General features: G+C 34.3%; 1 protein-coding gene across 2 annotated transcripts in view; it reads left to right on the forward strand.

Annotated features, from left to right (window-relative positions):
- Positions 1-20782, forward strand: part of FER (FER tyrosine kinase) — a 474424-nt gene that overhangs the window by 204164 nt on the left and 249478 nt on the right. For both annotated transcript variants that reach the window (XM_007462584.1, XM_007462585.1), the window contains one exon: positions 16902-16994. In XM_007462584.1, the coding sequence (XP_007462646.1) occupies positions 16902-16994 (93 nt within the window). The remainder of the gene's footprint in view (positions 1-16901; positions 16995-20782) is intronic.

Genomic DNA, 20782 nt, shown 5'->3' on the forward strand with positions numbered 1-20782 from the left:
AGACTCTCAACCACTGCGCCACCAGGGAAGCCCGAGTAATGCAATTTTTAACCAATTTTCCTGATGAATAGAATTCATATAAGGGTGATTTTTTTTTTTTTTTTTGATGTTTAGAGTAGCTGATGATCACTTTACAAGGTAAATATTCAGTAATTCTTTGTCAGCTGTGTATTAGTTTCCCAGGACTGCTCTCACAAATCACCACAAACTTGCTGGCTTAAAAACAACATAGATTTATTCTCTCACAGTTCTAGAGGCCAGAAGTTAAAAATCAGGGTGTCTGCAGAGTTGGTTCCTTCTGGAGATTCTGAGCAAGAACAGTTCCATGTCTCCCTCGTAGCTTCTGGTGGTTGGCTACTGGCAAACCCTGGCATTTCTTGACCTGTGGACACATCACACCAATCTCTGTTTCCCTTCTTCACATTGCCTTCTCTTCTGTGTTTTTTCCTCTTCTGTTTAAGTCTTCTTATGAGGAAGCTTGTCTTTGGATTTAGGACCCACCTGGACAATCCAGGAAGATCTCATTTTGAGATCCTTAATTTACTTATATCTGCAGAAACGCTTTTTCCAAGAAAGGTCACATTTACAGGTGCTAGGTGGACATGTCTTTTGGGGGAGGGTGTCACATCCAACCCATTACAGCTGTGTATTATTCTCTTTAATTATGAAGAGAGTTTTCAAAAGTTGAAGCTTTGGTTGTGGGTGAGACCCTTAACTTTGAGAGAAGCCTAGTTCTTTTGGCCTTTCATTCAAATATTTTTTGAGTACCTATTCTGTGAGCCCCAGAAATATTACATAAGCCCAAGGTTGTGTGGGTCAAGCCTTGATACCAAATTTTTGCTTTTAATCACTGTGCTATTTTGTCTGCCTGAAGTATTTTTTGCCAGCCCCTGACCTCATACATCACAAATACTCTTTTCCAAACCCCTCAAAAAGGAATGTTGTTTAACTTTTGGTCAATAAATGTCTACGAAATTGCTACAAAGATACAATAAACACAGGACTTTCTGGTCTCATAATACAGATGGAGACACTTGATTCTAGTCCTGGTTTTGACTTTAACTCAGACTTGAACCAAAAACATCTTTGGACTTCTGGTGAAACAAGATTATTTTTATGGTATCTCCCAGTTCTGAAATGTTATAACTATAACTATTTTAAAAAAGATTTTTCTCTAATTTTGCCTGTGGACATTTGGAAGTAGAATGCCTTTGCATATTATAATGTGTACTTTTATGAGATAGAACTTTTCTTGTGTTTTGATTATGGCAGCAGCAGCATATTTAGAGAGGGTTAACTAGTTATTGGGTACTAGGAGCTTTGCTTAGTCCTTTCCATGCCACATTCAATCCTTACAGCAACCCTATTAGGCAGAACTATTATTATTCCTAATAGGCAGTACTATTATTATTCTCAATTTATAGAGAAAGAAATTGATGTACAGTTAGGCAACTTGATATAGATTGCAAGTATGAGAGCTAGGATTCGAATGCCCCCAGTCTGACTGTAGAATCTGTCCTCTTAACAACTGCTTATATAGCCTTTGTTGTATAGTTTCTGTAATTTAAGTGACATAATAGGGGTTGGAAAATTATGGCCCATGGGCCAAATCTGGCCTGCTGTCTATATTTGGGTGGCTTATGAGCTAAGAATTATTTTTACATTTTTAAATGGTTGAAAAAGTCAAAAGAGCTACTTTGTGATGTGTAAAATTTATTCAGATTTCAGTGTCCATAATAAAGTTTTTATTGGAACACAGGCTTCAGCCTAGTTGTGTAGGGGTGACAGACACCATGTGGCCCAGGAGCCTAAAATATTTCCTGTCCAGCCCTTTAGAGAAAAAAATGTGCCAGCCAATATAATATTGCTGGTAATTTGTTATTTTAATCTTTCTATTGCTTTTATGGCAAAAACATTAAGCATGTCTTTTTAGGTAATATAGTTTCTTTTTCAAAAAGGCAGATTTTAAATATGGTTTTAGATTTTTAAAAATTTATTTTTAATATTACATGCCAAAGTAAACATTTGTCAGTAGTCAGGGAATGGTGATGATTGTTTAGGAAGTTGTATAATTGAGAATTGTATATGAAAATACATTTGTAGGCCTATTAGTAATAGTTTGTAAATTTTCATAGACTATCATAGCAACTTCATAATGCAATATCTAAAAGTATATTGAATATTTTCTCTATGTTTGAGGTAATTCTATGTAGTAGAATATCCCTTTTTTATCTTGATGACTTGTATTTAATTATTTATATTTGTGAAGATTGACATTCTTTGTTGGTATACTTATTTACCCTTAGTATGAAGAAAGTGATAATATTGTTTAAGTCTCAAGTGAAAATATATTATTATTTGGTAAATGTAATAACTGTACTTGAATAGTCCAGTTAGCTAATCACGAATAGCCATCCCACACAGATTTCTCGTTTAAATCTGTACCAAATGTCTTATTTAAGAGAACTACATGTTGCATTTCTGGTGAAATTACATTCTTATATTTATCTGTCAGATGAATTTTAATAAACTGGTACATGCCTGTTGAAGGGAGAAGTATGAAATTGTATCAGTAATAGGTCTCATCCAGACTAGCCACATGAGATTTAATCCATGTACTTGTACATTTTTTTCTGTCCTGGTTTATATAAGTATCAGTAATGTAAAAGCAAAACTGGCTAAGAAAACATTGTCTTTATACTCTTATGCATTCTGGTTAGTATTAGGCCAAATGATTAGCGTTGTATCTGTGCAACCTACTTTGTTTCATTTCTTTATCTCTCTTCAACATGCATTTCAAAATAATGAGTTCTTTTTAATTTTTTACACCTAATATTAGCTAAGTAACAATGCTTTTTGTTAAGGTTATAAGAATTTAAGGATAAACTCTATAACCAAAGTTATTTCTAGCAGATTTGAATCTTTAAAAATATGGTTTTATTTAAAGTTAGTTTTTCAAGAATCTTTACCAGTCAGATGATTCAGTGTGCTTGAGTACTTTGCTGGTTGAATTGAATTGCTAAGTATCCATTGGCTGGTAGTTTCTGTTATACATTTTACTCCTTCACTCTTGTGTAAAAGCTTTAAAATAATGAGAAGTATGTATAACAGGCCAGCCAGTATCTAATTTGTGTATCTTGATTTTTCTTTAAAATCTTTTCCAGTATTATGGTATTTTTGTAATTCAGATAAATGGACTTCTGAAGAATAATTTTTACAAGTAAACATGAGTAAATGGTAGAGCAAATATCTATATACATTAAATTGTAGTGACCCAGTTAAAATACCTTGTTCTGATACAGAGATTATTACTTTATGTAGTATCTTTGGAACTTTCTATCTCAGCAGACATTTAGAAAAGTTTATTGCAATGAAAGATTTTAGAGCCAATTTCTCATGTTAACCTTTGCAAAATAATAATTATAATTTATCTTTATAATAACATAGTTATTAGCTTATATCAATGTATTAGGTACTGTAATATAAGTTTAATTGAAGCCCAAGGTGGAATAACTTATTTTAAGCCAGAAAAGTAAATACGAATTTTCTTAAGTCAGAAAAAGAACTTTGGTATACTGAATTTCATATTAGGAATTTGGACAAGTTAGGGCTAAGAAAAAAACTTAAAACATCTACTTGTATTAAAACTTCCCATCCAAAGAGAGATGGGAAGTTGAAGATGACCAAGGAAAAGAGTTTAAAAGAGTTATAGATAAGTAGGGCTTGGTTTAGTGTAGCATCAGCCCTTGATTATCCACTTTCTAAGTTTTTTATGGAATCATTTCTCTTTGTCACATAGCTAAATATCATGGTGCTAAACGGAGATAACCCTGTAAGACTCCATAGAAATACATCAGTGAACCTGAGAATATGTGTATGTTTATTTCTGGACCACCTTTAAATGCTGTTAAAGACATTACCCATGCCTCTATCTTGTTTCAGTCATTTACTAACTGTGCTTCAGTGTCCTCATCTTTAAAAAAGAGAAAATAATAGTACTTGTCTGATGAAGTTGTTTATGAGGATTATGTGAGTTAATATATGTAGGGCCCTTTAAAAAAGTTTGTTATATATTAGCTTTGATTATATTTACCTTAATCACCACCATCATTGTTATTATTCCATTAATGAGTATATTTAAACTTATCTTGATTTGTTTGTAATTCTTGTTTCAAAGACTTTGAATTTAAAAAATATATCCGTATAAAACAGTTAAACATTTATCCTGCCTTTCCTATATGAACTATATTACCAGATAATTGCTGATTAACCAAATAATTGATGAGGGAAAGCATCTTTTTATAGAAATATTCCAACTAATAAATGGGAAACAAATGATAGAATTTGAAAAAATACCACCATTTTACAATACCCCATGATTTAGTGGATGTAGACATTGATCATCAGTAACAGCTAACATCACAAAAAGAGAGAACCAGACGTTGTCTAGCCTCTGATCCTACCTGCCAGTTTGTAGAAAATAGGACAGAGGACATGTTGGACTGCCCCATGAGTATGAAATCATCAAATTCACGCTGTGGAAAACTCTGAGTCAAATGGCTGGGTCTTTTTTTTTTTTTTAACATCTTTATTGGAGTATAATTGCTTTACATTGTTGTGTTAGTTGCTGCTGTATGACTAAGTGAATCAGCTATATGTATACATATATCCTCATATCCCCTCCCTTTTGCCTCTCTCTCCTACCCTCCCTATCCCACCCCTATAGGTGGTCACAAAGCACTGAGCTGATCTCCCTGTGCTATGCGGCTGCTTCCCATTAGCTATCTATTTTACATTTGGTAGTGTATATATATCCATGCCACTATCTCACTTCATCTCAGCTTATCCTCCCCCCTCCCCATGTCCTCCTCAAGTCCATTCTCTATGTCTGTGTCTTTATTCCTGTCCTGCCCCTAGGTTCTTCAGAACCAATTTTTTTTTTTTTTTAGATTCCATATATATATATATATGTTAGCATACGATATTTGTTTTTCTCTTTCTGACTTACTTCGCTCTGTATGACAGACCCTAGGTCCATCCAAAATGGCTGGGTCTTTAAACAGCTGAATTGTAAGGAAAATATAGGGATGGAGAGGGAACTTATTGATTAAAAGATGCTTAAAGATACATTAAATAAAATTTTAAAAATGTTCAAAATTAAAAGTATAGTGTCTAGGGATGCACACTAAAAACTAAAAATAATGCAAGTGAGTGATTTACTGTGGACGGCATGATAGTGGTAACCTTGGAGGAAGGGATATAGGTAGGTGGTTGTGACTGGGACCTGTCTGTCACCTGGAGGCTTTCTGCAGTATTTGGCAAAGTTCTATTTCTTGAACTGGGTGGTGATTACGAGGACATTTACCTTAATTTATATATTTCTTGTGTTTGATTTTCTGAATCAGTTTTTGTAATGATAAAAAAGGTAAGATACTTTAACTATTCTAATTAAAATATTCGGCAACAGTCTCTCCTCTGTCCACCAAATCTAACTTATGGAGTAAAATTGATTTGGAAAATGTATTCACTGATTCACCAAACTTTATGTATATGTGTTAGTACGTGTTGTGCATATCTATACTATGTGTGTGTGTGTGTGTGTGTGTGTGTGTGTGTGTGTGTGTGTGTACTTTATGACAGGCACTGTTCTGATGATCTATTGCTATGTAACAGATCACTGCAAAACTTAAAGGCTTAAAACAACCAATTATTCATTTGCTCATGAATCTCTGTTTGGGAAGAGTTCAGTGTGGAAGGCTTATCTCTGTTCCATGTGCCATAAGCTGTAACAGTTGGACTAGAGGCATTAGGATCCACTTCCTAAGTGGTTCACTCACATGACTTGCAGTTTGGGTGCTGCTGGCTGCAAGTTCAACTGGGCTCTTGTTTATCTTCTTGTAGATCTGTCCCTGGATTGCTTGATGTTTGTTACAGCTTGAGGTGGCTAGGTTCAAGAGTATATGTTCTAAGAAAATTAGAAGGAAGCTGATTGTATGACCTAACCTCAGAAGTCATGTAGTGTCCCTTTCACCATTGTCACATACTCGCCCAAGATCAAGTGGAGGGAACATATGCCCCACTTCTCAATGAAAGAAGAGTCAGAGTCTTTATGGTAAGAAGGGCATGTGTGATGGAGATATTGTTGAGGCCATTTTGGAAAGTGCAGTATGCCACACGCACTGTCTCAGCTTTGTATAAAAAGCTGAATGAGATAAAGTCCTTGTCTGCAAGGAGCTCACAGTTGAGTGAAGTTAACAGATAATTATAACAAGAATGTGACGAGAGTAAAGCTTGGGTACTGTCAGAGAACATAAAAAGAATACTCTTGATTTAGAGTGTCAGATCTTGGGGTAAAAGTCTGCTTTGGGCCTGAAGAAGGAATAAGAGGTGGACAGGGCAAAAAAAAGAAAAATATTGGAATAGTATTTCAGGAAAAGGAAGAAGCATCATGTATCACTTAAGTAAAAGAAAATATGGTGCATTCTAAATCTTCAGTAGTTATATAGGACCATATTATAGGTATGAAAAGTTAAGTGGAGAGAGATGAGATTGAATAAGTATGTAGGAGCTATATTATGGAAAATCCTTTTTGTGTGAATTGGGATTTTATTGTGAACTTAGTGGGGGAGCCATTCAAGATAGTAAACAGCAGAGTGAAATGGTCTGATTTACCTTTTTACAAAGGCCACTCTGGGGGCTTTGTAGAGAACAGGGGCAAATAACAATCGAGGGCAGTAATGCTGGTGCCTGAACTGAAGTCACATCAGGTAGTACTGAAAGGAAGGGGCTGATTTTAGAGATATTTTACAAACTTTAGAATTTGGTGACTGATTGGATATGGATATGAGGGAGAAGGAATACCAAGATTGACCTCCAGATTTCTGCCTTTGGAATTCTGTAGTTGTTGGCGCTAGCCACTAAAGAAAGGCTCATAGGAATAGAAGCAGATTGGACTGGGGGAAGGATGATGAGTTCTAGTTGGAGGTCTGGCCTAGAGATGTAGCTTTTGGGCATCATCAGCATGCAGATGATAATTGAAGTGACAGAGATAAATGTGTTTGATTTGGGGGGGGGGGCAAGAGAGGAGGGCCAAGGATGGTAATGTTGGATGATCGACATTTAAGGGGCAGGCAAAGAAAAAGAATGTTGTAAGGGAGAATGAGGTGGAACAACCAGACAGATAGGAGGAAAACCAAGAGGCAGTGATGTTACTGAAGCCTAGGGAAAAGAGGGGAGTCGTCAACAGGGAAACGTTCTGTGGAAAGTCAAATAAAGTACCCAATGGGTTTGACAACATTGAGGTCATGTGGGAGAGCAAATTAAAATTTCAGTGACACGAGAAGCAAGTGGATAACAAGGAATAAGCAGAGACAGTTATATAGTTGATTTTTTTTTTTTTCTATCAGCACTTTCAGGTGGCTAAGTTTCAGAGGGAAGGAAAAGTTAGGATAATGATCTGTGGAAAATAAAGTATATTTTAGTTGGACCGCTATCCCAATGTTGAGATTGATCATTGTGGGTGTCATTGGTCTTTCATCCATTGATAGAGTACTTCCTAATTATCTGCTGTTCTTGTATAATCTTCCTCCATTAACTTATCTGCTTTATTTTATCACATGAAGCAGAAAGAAAGTAGGCTAAGGTACTTATGATAATGCTTTCATATTGTATCTGGTGGGTTTTTTTTTTTTGATTGTTTGTTTTTGTTTTATTTTTTAATGAGAGGAAAATTCCAGACTCCTTTTTAAGATAAAAAAAAATTTTTTTTTGGTGAGATAATCTTTTTTCTTTATCCTTCGATAAAGAGGATTATTGTTTAATTAAGATTCATCCTTTATTGAATTGCTGTTTCTCCTGGTATTATTTCAAATGAAAATATTATGTATCTGTCAGTCAGTTCCATAGATATTATACTACAATTTGAGTAGTACCGATAAAAGATTAGGTTTTTACTTGGAATAAAGTATAGCTATGCAAAGGTATTCTGAATTAGAAATATTACAGACTAATTGTATAATTTCAATGACTTCTATGGCCAAGGAAATCATTGATATTTTTGTCTTACTTTTTCTAGTCTTCAATATAATACCTGTCTTCTTTCAGCTTCATATCCATTAGATATAAAGTTCTTTATGCTCTTCGAATTTTAAATGTGAGTTGTGAGCTTATCGTGACTTAAGCGGCGGGGGGGGTGGGGTGAAATGCTTTCTGAGGCATGAATTTTGTCTTCTGAGAATCTCTGAATATGGCTAAATAGTGTTTTGAGGCTCTGGAAAAATTTTTGCTGTGTCTAAGGCCATGAAAGTATGATTAGAATCAAATGCCCTACACCTGTATAGTATTATTCTAATTCTCTTGGATATGTAAAAACAAAACAAAACAAAACAAAACAAAACAAAATAACTGCTGAGCTTGCTATGTACTTTTGAGCATAGCTATTTGTGTTAAATAGACCTAGATTGGCTGTAAACCACTTCCTCTTTTCCTTACCCATCCTGAGAAGTTGTGAATCCATCTGATTGCTACCAGACATTACAAATATTTGTATCAGCTTTCCTTCCCCTTTATAAGAAAATTTTCTTCTGTATAAACTTTTCTGAATCTCGGATAAAACACATTGCAGCCACTTGTAAGGTAGGAAGTTAATGCTTGGCAAGGAGAAAATATTTCCAATGTGTGTCTTGAAACAGGAGAGTTAGCTTGCCTAAGGAATAAAGACAGTGAAGAACAATCATGGTGCCTTTAAAAGCTGTGCTTTCTAAAATGTGTAGGTCAGGCAAACCTAGGGAAGTTTAGTCAAGACATTTGACATTCCCTTTGGCCATTATTTTAATAAAATATAGCCTCTCAATTTTTAGGGCTGCCACTCCAATTGAACAAATCACTTCTTAACTCTAGTTATATATTGAAATAGAAAGTATATAATCAAAGCCAAAAAGAATGTTGTGGGGTGAAAAATTCATCAGGAATAAAAATTTAAACACCATTTATAACCTTTCAGGTACTTTTATTAGAATCTTCATGAAATTTTGCTCTGAGTGAGATAACTACAGGAAACCTTCCTGGAGAGGCCTTATTTTGAGGGTTCAGTCATCTCTGTACTCAGAGAGCTATACACAGTTTTTACCTCAAACTGATGGATGAAAATACGATTAGTGTTTCTGGGCTATACTTTCTTTGTTATTATATTTTCTATGTGCATTTACAATAGGTATAAATTAAGGTTTCCTCAATAAGGACAGAGATAGACAGCGCTAGTTATAAAATCTCTGGAGAACTCAGTAGGAACAAGGGGATTTAGGGGATTTTCAAATTCTCATATCTCTAAACTTTTTCTCCCATATAATAATTTTGCTTAATAAAAAATACAATTTTGAATATTTAGAATTATTGTACTATTATTGTACCTTTAATAATTTTGTGAAACCATTGATATGGTTACTTGATGAATACCCACTCTAAATTTTCAGCTGAAAAATTGTAGTTTGGACGATGACACCTAATCAAAGTTCTTCTTGATAGTAAGTATGATCTTTGGAATTACATATTGACTGTTCTAGGCCAGTATGCTCTTCATCACTTATTGATTCTGCTCTGCTTATTGCCTAATGATGAAATAGTGAATGAATTTCTGAAAATACCAGTATATGCAATGGATGCTTTATTAATTTAAACAGATTAGTGCCTATTGTATAGGAATAGAGACTTGGTCCTGAGATTTCTAGCTTACATAGATAACTCTTTTAGGGATTTTTTTTTTTTTTTTTTTTTGTAAAGAGCAAGCAGTAGCTGGAGCAGGATGTGTGGTAAAGGGAAAGGTTCATCCTTTCTTCTCTTCATTTCTCTCTCCCACCTCCTTTCTCTTACTACCTCTTCTCCTTGTTTTCCTATGAGAGCAACTTAAATATAAAAGCTGATGCGACAGTACATCAAAGAGAAATCTATTAGCTTTTTTTAAGGTGTAAAGTCCTTGGGAGGACAGGAAGGGATGAGGTACAAGTAGAGTGGTCACCCTTGGTGGGAGAGAAACAGCTTCATGTTTCCAAATGGGGAAGGGTTTAGAATGGGAAGAGAAGGAATGGATTTGTAGGTTTGAAAAGGGAAGTTGAATGAGTTGCTAGCTTGTAGCTTCCTTCTAAAGAAGCTGTAGAGGGTAGAACAACGTGGTTTTAGACATGAGAAAAGTAAGAAAGGTTTGAAATGGTTGACAACGGCAGTGGGAGAGTTATGAGGTGACTTGGCCAGAGAAATTTCATAGTATGTCAGATATTTAGGGCTCTTTTGAAGTAATAATCATGTGATTCTCCCCAGCAGTGGTGAGTTGCTGAATGCAGAAAGTTGAATCGATCCACCATTAGGGTTTGCTGCCTGGGGACAACAAAGAGACAGGAGAGCAAGGGAATTTAGAATATTGGCAAAAGTGTCAGTGAAATGATGTGTCATGGCATCTCAGTTAGAAAAAGAAGAGAAGAAATGAGAAGGTGATTGATTGGGAGAGATTAGGAGACTCAGAGCCTTAGGGTTTCAGTGATGTTGGAAAATGGTTATAGTAGAACTGGTGAAAGCAAACCAATGGGGTAGGTGCTTGTGGCCGGAAAGAGAGGAGCTGGAATTAGTTAATTTGGAGCTGTTACATGTGAAGATAATGTCCAAGAAAAAGCCATGACTGATGTAAAGTGGAGGAGAATGTTTTCCCTTCTACTGCCTCATAATGAAAGCCTCATGACAGCATTTCTTGAAGTGAATTTTGCAGAATACTATTTCTTCCAAAAAAAAAAGTGCATGTACTAATGCATTATTGAGTCTCTGAGACATGTTGCATTTAAGAAATCTGTTTAAATTTGTTTAACTGAGCAGTTCTAAAATCTGTGGAATTACTGAACCTTTTGTAGTATAACATTGATTAATAACCATCTAAACTAGGGTTTTCACCAACATGTTGAGCAGTTATTTTGTGTGTCATGTGCTGAAACTGTTAAATAATGGGAATAAGTAAGAGTAATCATCACAACATAGTAAGTGTTTATTTTGCAAATAATTTTTACATTTATGTTAATGTATTTCAATATTAAAATATTTATTTTCCTGTTGAAAGTAAATATGTGTCCAAAACATTAAAAATATTAGTGCATTATTTTGTTAGTGACAATTGTGATATTTGTAATCGTTTATTAGAAATCTTCAGTTACTCGTGGATATTCTAGGAAGGCCTGCTGTATTCATTCTATGTAGCAGTCAAGTAAGGCAGATTAGTTAAAGCAAAAAAGAGAGTTTATCCACTCAACTGGATATATCCAGAAATTCAAACCATGTCATCAAGAATTTGTCTGTCTTCATTTCTCACCTTTTATCTATTAACTTCATTCTCCAGCAGGTGGTACCAGCAATCCCATAGTGTGGAAGTTTCTCTTAGAAAGGGGTTGAGGGTGAGACAAATGCTTAGAACATAACTGACTTCTTTCTAAAACAGGTTTCCCAGTTGGATTTTATTTGCTGATAATGGAAGCATAACATTATAAGCGCCACATTCCTTTCTTTAAAATTTATTCTTTTTTGTTATTTAAGTCATAATTTTCTTTTGAGTCCTGCAGTTGCTGATTCCATTCTAATGAAGTCTTGACTGAGGCCTTGAAACTTGAAATGGTCTCAGTTATTAGTTCCAGTAACAAAAGGAGCTCTGAACAGATAAGAGGATTATCGATACATGTGCAGTATGAAAATATCAAACAGTAAAACCGTTCATGAAACTTCTTAGATAAAGTTGGAAACTTAAAATGTTTACAGAAATGAAATACGTACATAGTAGTCTTTATAGTTGTCCTTGTGAGGTCCTCTGCAGAAAATATAAAACCAATAAACTTCATCTCCCCTACCCCCCAAGAGCAATCAACAAAAGAAAACAAACAAAAAACCAAAAAACAAGAAAACCAAAACAGAATAACAAGCAAAATGTTTGTGATGTCTGGAGTTTAACCCTTTAAATAATCTTCTGAGGAACATAGTCTTTAAAGGCCTGTTGTGATAATTGACTGCTTTAGAAAATGGTAGTTAAATTCAAGTCTGTAACTTTTGACAAATTAATGGCTTCTTTGTCATACTGAAGACCCTTAAATTGTGTCTGTAATTTTCTTGGTTTGTGAATAAAGGTAAAAATAAATATGACTGGTAGGTTACTTGTCTTAATAAAATACATATGAATGTTGCATCCTGTTTGGATATAGAAAGTCACAAGAGACGTTCATTCTTACCTCATAACCAAAATTTTGTACCAGGATAAGGTACAAAATAGTAGTTAAAAAAAATACTCATCAGGGATCTGAGGACAGAAAGAAACCTAAATGAACCAAAGTCCAGAAAGTGGCAAGCCTTTCATAGGAAACAAAAACAAAACAAACAAACAAAAAACCTGTGACTACTTCCATCCTTGGTGGAACTGTGTGATAAGAGGAAACTTCCATCGAAGGGAATAAGAAGTCAACTCAACAAGCTTTTAACAAACTTATAAGAACAATGTGTAGGCTGGTGTGACAGATTAGAATCTGGAGGAGCCCTCCCCACAGAGTGAGGCAGCATCCACTCACCAGCATTTACTCAAGGGTCTTCGCCAAATGGAGCAGAAAATCAGAGAAGGAGACTTGAGAAAGATACTCCAAATGAAGTTCTCCCTGCACCAAAAAGGTGGTACACTGTTGTTGGGGGGTGGGTGGTGTTTGAGGCTTTTGGACAGGAGGACTGAGCACTCTGGATTTTCACCAACAGAAGAAAATACGAAATCCCTCCCAAGTTGATTCTCTTCAGGGAATTCTGGGTCTTCACAGAGTACAGGGCAATGGCTTTCCAAAGGCTAGGAAGGAGGGTAGAAAGTTATCTTAGGGTAGAAAGTTATCTTAGATATATAAAGTAGTGGGTGAGCCTGGAGAGTAAAGAGAACTCCCTAGTGCCTGCCTATCCCACACCCCTCCCAAAAAAGAGGGTGCTGGACTCTTGCCAGGGCTCAGATTCCATTCCTAGCTGAAGAAAAACTCTTGATCTAGCCCAAAATATTTGAAGCTGGTGGTGAACTAATTCAAACCAGAGCAGCAGCAGAGGCAAGGCCCAACTTATTAACTACAGCCCCAATTCTAGCAGCCTGACAGAAAGAAGGAGTATGTGTGCCTCTTTCTTGAGGTAAATATTATTGAATTCAGATTCTACTGTTTTTTTATACAAACCATCTGGCACACAATCAAAGATTATATGGTCCACTAAAAAGTAAGAAATGTGACCCACAGCTAAGAAAATAAGCAGACTCAGAGATGGCCCAGGTATTGGAATTATCAGACAATGTCTTTAATGTAGCTTTTACAAAAATACTAAGGGATCTAATAGAAAAGATAGACAATGTATATGAAAAGATGGAGAAGTTCAGCAGCAATGTGGATGCTATAAAAAATAGAAATTCTAGAATGAAAAATATAGTATCAGTGCTGAGCAATTCATTAGATGGACTTGTCAGTAGACTGGACACAGGAAAATTATAGTGAGCTTTGAAGACAGGTTGACAGAAAGTATTCACAAAGAAGCAAAAAGAGAAAAATAGGTAATAGAGTGTTTGAGATCATGGGGTAATATCAAAAGGGCTAACATACATGTAATTAGAATCTAAGGAAGAAAGGAGAGAGGGAGGTGGGAGTAGAAACATATTTGAAGAGACAATGGTTAAGTGTTTTCCAACATTTTTAACCCACAGGTCCAGGAAATTTAACAGATCCCAAGCAGGATAATTAAAAGAAAAAAAATTACATGTACTTATTTCCTAGTTGATTATAAAAGCAGTGAGAGAAAAAAGAAACATTATGTATAGGGGAATAATGACATGAATTCTAGCTGACTTCATACCAGAAGCAATGGAGACCAGAAGACAAAGTGCTGGAAGAAAAAAAAAAGCCATCGACTTTTAATTCTATATCCTGTGAAAATATCCTTTAAAAAATAAAGGCAAGTAGCACTTTACAACCACTGGGATGATGATAATCAGAAAAACAGAAATAATAAGTGTTGGTGAGAGTGTGGAGAAGTTAGAAGCCACATCCGTTGCTGGTGGGGACGTAAAGTGGTGCAGCCACTGTAAAAGAAGTTTGGCTGTTCCTCAAAAAGGTAAACGTACAATTACCATATGACCCAGCAATTCCACTCCTAGATAAATCCCTGAAAGAGTTGACAACAGATACCCAAGTACATGTGTACGAATGTTCATAGCAGCACTTTTCACAATAGCCAAAAGATGGAAGCAGCCCAAATGTCCTTGTCAATATTAGTAAAACCCAAATAATAATAATAGCTAATATTATAAGCATTCATTATGATAAGGGAGAGAGGGAGGAGAAAAGAAGGGAAAATGGGAGGCAGAGAGGGAAGAGGGAGGAGAGATAAGGAAGCTGCTGTGAGAAAGATATGTTCAGCTTACACAGGTAATGGCAAAGGGATTATTTTGATCTGTTCAAAATAATTTATTAAATAGAATAACGAGCTTGGGAATAATGAATAATAATGATGAATAGTGAATAATTTGTTAAATAGAATAATGAGCTTCGTGAGGGTGTGGCTGAAATTGGTAAAGTGCCTTGATTACTAGACATAGGGACCTCTAATGAAATACTTTCATTCTCATCGTAATGTATTCTTTGTTTAATAATTTATTAGTTTAAGCAAAGAAGATAAATGTATTGCCCTATTATTATATCCCTTAATTGTTTTAAAAGCAGAATTTCAGTTAAGATGTCTTGATAATTTAACTCATAGTACTGTAAGTTTTAAAAAACTGAAATGCACAGTTGCTTACTGAGCAAAATCTAAATTGTTGAGTCAGTGAGGTGCTCAAAAGGAAACTGTTTGGTGTACATCTTGCACTGCTAGATACTTTATTAAAAGAATTATAATACGTTTTTGCTCATACATTTGAGAAAATCTCCATGGAACATGAATTATATTTCTATATTGAACAGGGAGGGAGCTGATTATAGCCTGAGGCTTGGGATTTATGTCCCTGGAGAAATCATTTAAGAAGATACAGAGTCAAGAGAGCAGGAAGAATGATAGAAAGCTTTACAACCTAGGTTTCATTGAACTCCATTCTGTTTTACTGTAAATTTCCTTAGCATTGTTATTTTAAGACAAAATCTTAATCATTCAAATGTTCCTTTTGCACATTTAGTTTCCAATTTCATTATTTCAAAATATGAAAATGCTTGACTTAGCAAGGGGGCTTTCTTTTAATAAATGTTCTTAATATGCAAGCATCAAAGAAAAAAAGACAGCATGACAAACTAGGTTACTAGACAGTGAATACTTCTAAAATGATTTCAGTCAGAACCCAATTGCTAAAATAAATCAATTAGAAACTGTTTTATACTTAAATTGTATACCGTGATGGGAATAGAAACTGTGTATCCTTCATTCTCTCCAGCAAATCAATATCTGCAAAAGACTAAGTTATTTGTTTATTTATAAATGCATTCCTTTTATGAAGGACATATTAATATTTGAGGTATTTCATTTATCTTATAGAGTTATCAACAGTTGAGAATTTTTTTCAGGAGACAATCTTCTCTAGCATTATAATTTCCCTGTAGTTATTTCTCACAAAATCCCTCCAAATTTCATGGCTGCTTTGCATAAGTAGTCCCAGAGATATTTGGCCCTCAGCCTGGAGTTTGAGCATGAATGTTATCTTTTTCTTGAATCTTATTGCCTACTGACTTGAATAAGTATCTGACTGTTCCTACAGGGCCAAATAATCACTTTCACTGTTCCTTCTAATAATGTTATTAGATTGAGTTTATTTACGGAAGTCTGTAAGAAATAATATATGGTTATTGCTTCAACAAGCTATTATTAACAAAAAAATGTTCCATTGTTACCTTTCACTCTCCGTAGTTCATCCTTCCATTGGGGAACAAGTTCTGAGGGTACCCTCAGGCAGGATATAACTAATTGTCCTAAGGGGAGTAACTCTGGTTGCCAGCCTGATGCAGTGGAGCTCTTCTATGAAAGTTTCATCAATAATCAGTGCAATGCAAATGATTGGGGAGTTGAACAATGGTCACGAATTTTTTGAGATGAAGATTTTTATCTAGTCCAGTGTCCTCCTGTTTACTGATATGGAAACTTAAGAGCCAGAATAGCTAAGTGATTTGCCCAGACTTATACTCTTTTTCCCTTCTGACATCAATAACCTTATTGTTTCTACCTTAGTGCCTCCTTTAAGAGCCTTGCTTTGAGAACTGTTGTGTGCTTTTTGGTTAAAGTTGTTCATTTTTAATTACCGTGGCATCTAAATAGACTGTCATTTGGAAGAGCTGGGGTGTTTGGGATTTTTAAAAAAATCTATTTCTAGTGCTTGAGAAATCAACTGAAATAAAAACATTTGGGAAGGCGAAAACTGTTAAAAAGGTATAGCCAGGATGTGGAGAATGGAAGAGTGGGGAGTAAGGCCTATACAGCAGTTGTTTTGTAATTAAATTTATGAAGAATATGTCACAACTACAGTACTATCTGAAATTTTCTGTTAGACTGCTTCCTTCTAGCTGTGTCTTTTTTTTTTTTTTCCTCTGAGTGCTAATATTTGGTTTTCTGTGTGTTTCCTTAGCATTTCTTGTTTTCTCTCATCTCATGAATTTCTATTTCTTTCTTATTTTTCCCCAAATCATGACATTTATTGAGGGACCAGGAAAATAAAATGCTATAGAGTTCATATGCGTTTGGTTATTTTTCATTCTTAATGTTAGGAAGCTTACATTTTATTTACTTGGAAGACAGAGTGGATGGACATAAGCTGTGGATAAATACCTAAATACCTAGCATAACTGTGTATATACTGGATAGTTTACTACTGCTGAAGGCTTCTTTCTTAATCTCTCCAGGAAAGAAAGGAGAGGCTCTCCAAATTTGAGTCTATTCGTCATTCAATTGCTGGAATCATTAGGTCTCCAAAGTCTGCACTGGGCTCTTCAACAGTAAGTAGGATGAACTCTCTATGCTACTGAAAATAGTCATTGTCTACCTTCTTTCTAATATACCAGTGAATATAATATGTAAACTTGTATTTATGAACGGAAAGGTAAGTACACAATTTAACTTTTTGTGGGCATATGAGTCTGTGTATATATGTGTATATTAAAACCCCTAGTAACAGTGATGTAGGCAGGAAAGAAAGAAACTTGTATTGTAGATTTTCTGTACTACATATAAGTAGTTACAGGGAGTATTTTATGTACTTTGGGGCTTTATTAGAAGAAAAATATAAACAAGTTTCTTTTACAGTGAAACATGTTTTTATAATAGGGATTATTGTATATGAATTTTTAAAATATCAGTTTATATGTGTGTTCATATCTTTAAGAACATTTTAATTAGATAATTGAAGTCCGTTTGAAATTTGGGCTAGGCACATCACAGTAATGCATAGAATATTAATTACCCCTAGTAATAGCAGCTATAGGCAAGCAAGATAAAAAATATTCTTATCTCATTTATATATAAAATTATAAAGTATTTTTCTTACTTCATGACCTATGAAACTAAATTATCAAACTTTTTATTCTAGCCATGCCTCATTCACAGTAGAGCTTTATAATAGTATTTTATTGAATGTTGGTTAAAACAATATTCAGTACAAATTAATTACATGCTTTTCCCCCCATCTTGTGAAGTTTCTACAGAATAATATCTTAATATCATTTCTTATTCTTTAAAAGTTCAGCTAAGACAATGTGACCTCCTCTTATTTAGAAAAAAAAAGTGTTTCCTAACCTTAGATTGGTTAAATGTCCATTCACATTTTGGATTTATTTGCTCTAATTCCTTTTTAATATAAAACACATGTTCCCATATTTATTTCACTCAGGCAACAATCTTTTATGTACAATTGTGGCAAAGCGTCAAGTATTTTAATTAACAAAAAAGCAGGAAATTATATTTTTGTATAAAAGAGATAGATTTTAACCTTTGATGCTGCCATTGTCACTTCCAATATGCTGAAGTGTTCTATGGGAGTAGAACTAATGCAGACCATCTCATATGGCATTAAATAGCAAGTGAAAATAAAAATAATCATGGGCAAGAGCTACATGACAGAGTAAGTCTCTTTCAAATCTTATCTCCTACTTTTGTTTTCTTAAATTTAAAAATTTACAGATAAATACTAGTTCATAGGACTTGTTTTATTATGATTTGACAGTCAAAATAAAGTATAGGAGACTTGATTAAGAGTTTATAAGAAGTTTCAGAGACTATGAAGAGAGTCTTTTGATAACTTTTATTAGAAGAAAAAAGAAAAACAGGTCTAAAAAAGGAAATATTAAAAACAGTTTTTTAAAAAAGAAAAACAAATGTAGTTCTTGAGAAGAAATGTTCAAATACCTCAGTGAACCGTTTATAAAATTATTTAACATTAAAATGAGTCAGTGAAACACAGGACATTATTAAGTTGTCATTAACTCACCTTTATTTCACTTAGGTCAGAGGTCTTTGTGCCAGCACCTAATAGCTGATTTCTGAAAGGTGTCCCCCACCATTTTTTCTTCCTGTGTGCTGTTAAAGATCAAGCTTGACTTGAGTAAAATGTCTGAAATACTTGAGATCCAAGGCTCATTATAAACTCAAGGTTTCCTTTAGTTTTATTCTTAGATTGGAAATGTAGTAGAGTGGAATTTAGAGCTTAAAAAGTTTAGCTAATGACAGAAAAATAAGAATTCTATGGGAATGGGGTACCACTTCCCATGTTTGTTTTTTTCCCCACAACTTGGGCTGCCTGAGAACCTTGTGCCCTCAAGACAGCTGCCTAGGGGTGCGCAGTGGCTCTGAGACTTCATGCTGTCTACATTACTTTGAAGTTCACTGTTATGGAAAGTTCAGCTTTTGGCTCTAGACAGAGCCAGTTTTGATAAATCAGGGTTGATCTGAGGAGCAGAGAGTTTTTTGCTTTCAAGACACACTAATTTACATCTAAAATTTAAAAACTCCTATTTGTTCATTAAGATGAAGTTGTATAGGGTTGGCACTCCTAAAATTGTGTCAGGATTAGTATGTACAATCTTCATAATTAATTGGTGTAAACCATAACTTTTTAAATATCTGAAAGTATTTGCGTATTGTTTTCTCCACTTAAAAGTAAAATTATTATAAGTAATTTTACTTAATAATTTTACTTAATAATAATTTATTATTATTAAGTAATAATAAAAATAATAATTTTACTTAATAAAATTCTTAAGTAATTTTAATGAAAAATAAAATTATTTTAACCTTCAGTAAAATTACTAAATTGACAGTGATTGATATAGGTTAAAATTTGGTGTTTACAAACTGCTTTTACCTGAAATGAAGTGTGCCTCATTCAGATATACATAGGGAAATAAACATGTGCCTAAACATGTGCCTCATTCAGATATACATTTTTAATAAATTTATGAACATCCTTGAAGCTATGAAATGCCCATTTCATTTAAGAATATGTTCCCTCTGTAATTGAGAATTCTAGGGAACAGTCACTTCCTCCCCAAGTTGATCACATTTTTATCTTCATGATTAAGGCAATCATTATCTCCATCAGTTAAGTGCCCTTTGATATTGCCTGATTTATTCAGAAATCTCATGAACTAAAAAGATTGAGATAGTCTGTAGTTTATGACGCTGTGGTACACTATGAATAAAGGTACAGAACTATTTCTGTGAGGTGTTAGATATCCTATTTATTTGAAGAAGATTTTCCCCTCGACTACAGAGGTAACTGAGGTTTTAAGTCTTACTGCGAATGTGAAGGTTTCAGGTATTAAGTATGATAATCTAAGATGGATAAAATTTAGAGGCTCCTTAATTGTAATTTAAAATTTTTTTCTGATATAATTTAGTATTTTTTGGAGTATTCTAGTTTGGTAAAGGTAACATAGAGGAAGGAAAATTTTTAATTGCTATAAATGATTTTTTTCTTCATAAAAAACATTTTTTAAAAACCCTGCAAAATGGCAGACTTACGCCTATTTAAATTATTTTATTGTGATATATACTTCATGCAACACAAAAATCAGCATTTCAAAGTGTACACACAGTGGTTTTAGTATATTCATTATGTTGTGCAACCATCACCACTAGAATTCCTGAACCTTTCAATCTCCGCAATAAGCAACTGCATTTCTGTTAGCAATTAGTCTTAATTCCCCCCCTTTTCAATTTTCTGGTAATCACTCATCTATTTTTCATCCCTATGGATTTGCCTATTCTGGACATTTCACATAAAAAGAGTCACACAATATGTGACCTTTTTTGTCTAGTTTCTTTCAACTTAGTGTAATGTTTTCAAGGTTCATCCATGTTGTAGCATGTATCAATACTTCATTCCTTTTTATGGCTGAATAATCCCTTATATGGATTTATCATATATTGTTTATCCATTCATCAGCTGATGGACATTTGGGTTGTTCCACCTTTGGCTATTATGAATAATGCTGCAATGAACATTCACATGCAAGTTTTTAAGTGAATGTATGTTTTCAGTTATTTCAGTTATATACCGAGGAATTGCTGGGTTGTGTGGTAATTCTATGTTTAAGTTTTTGAGGAACTGCCAAACTGTTTTCCACAGTGGTTGCAACATTTTGCATTCCCACCGACAATGTACATAATGCATGAGTTTTCCAATTTCTCTACAGTCTCAACACTTGTTATTTTTTCATTTTTTAAAAATTATAGGCATCCTAGTAAATATGAAGTGGTATCTCATTGTAGTTTTATTTGCATTTTCCTG

Source organism: Lipotes vexillifer, unplaced genomic scaffold, assembly GCF_000442215.2.
Source record: "Lipotes vexillifer unplaced genomic scaffold, Lipotes_vexillifer_v1.1 scaffold710, whole genome shotgun sequence".
Lineage (NCBI taxonomy): Eukaryota > Metazoa > Chordata > Mammalia > Artiodactyla > Lipotidae > Lipotes > Lipotes vexillifer.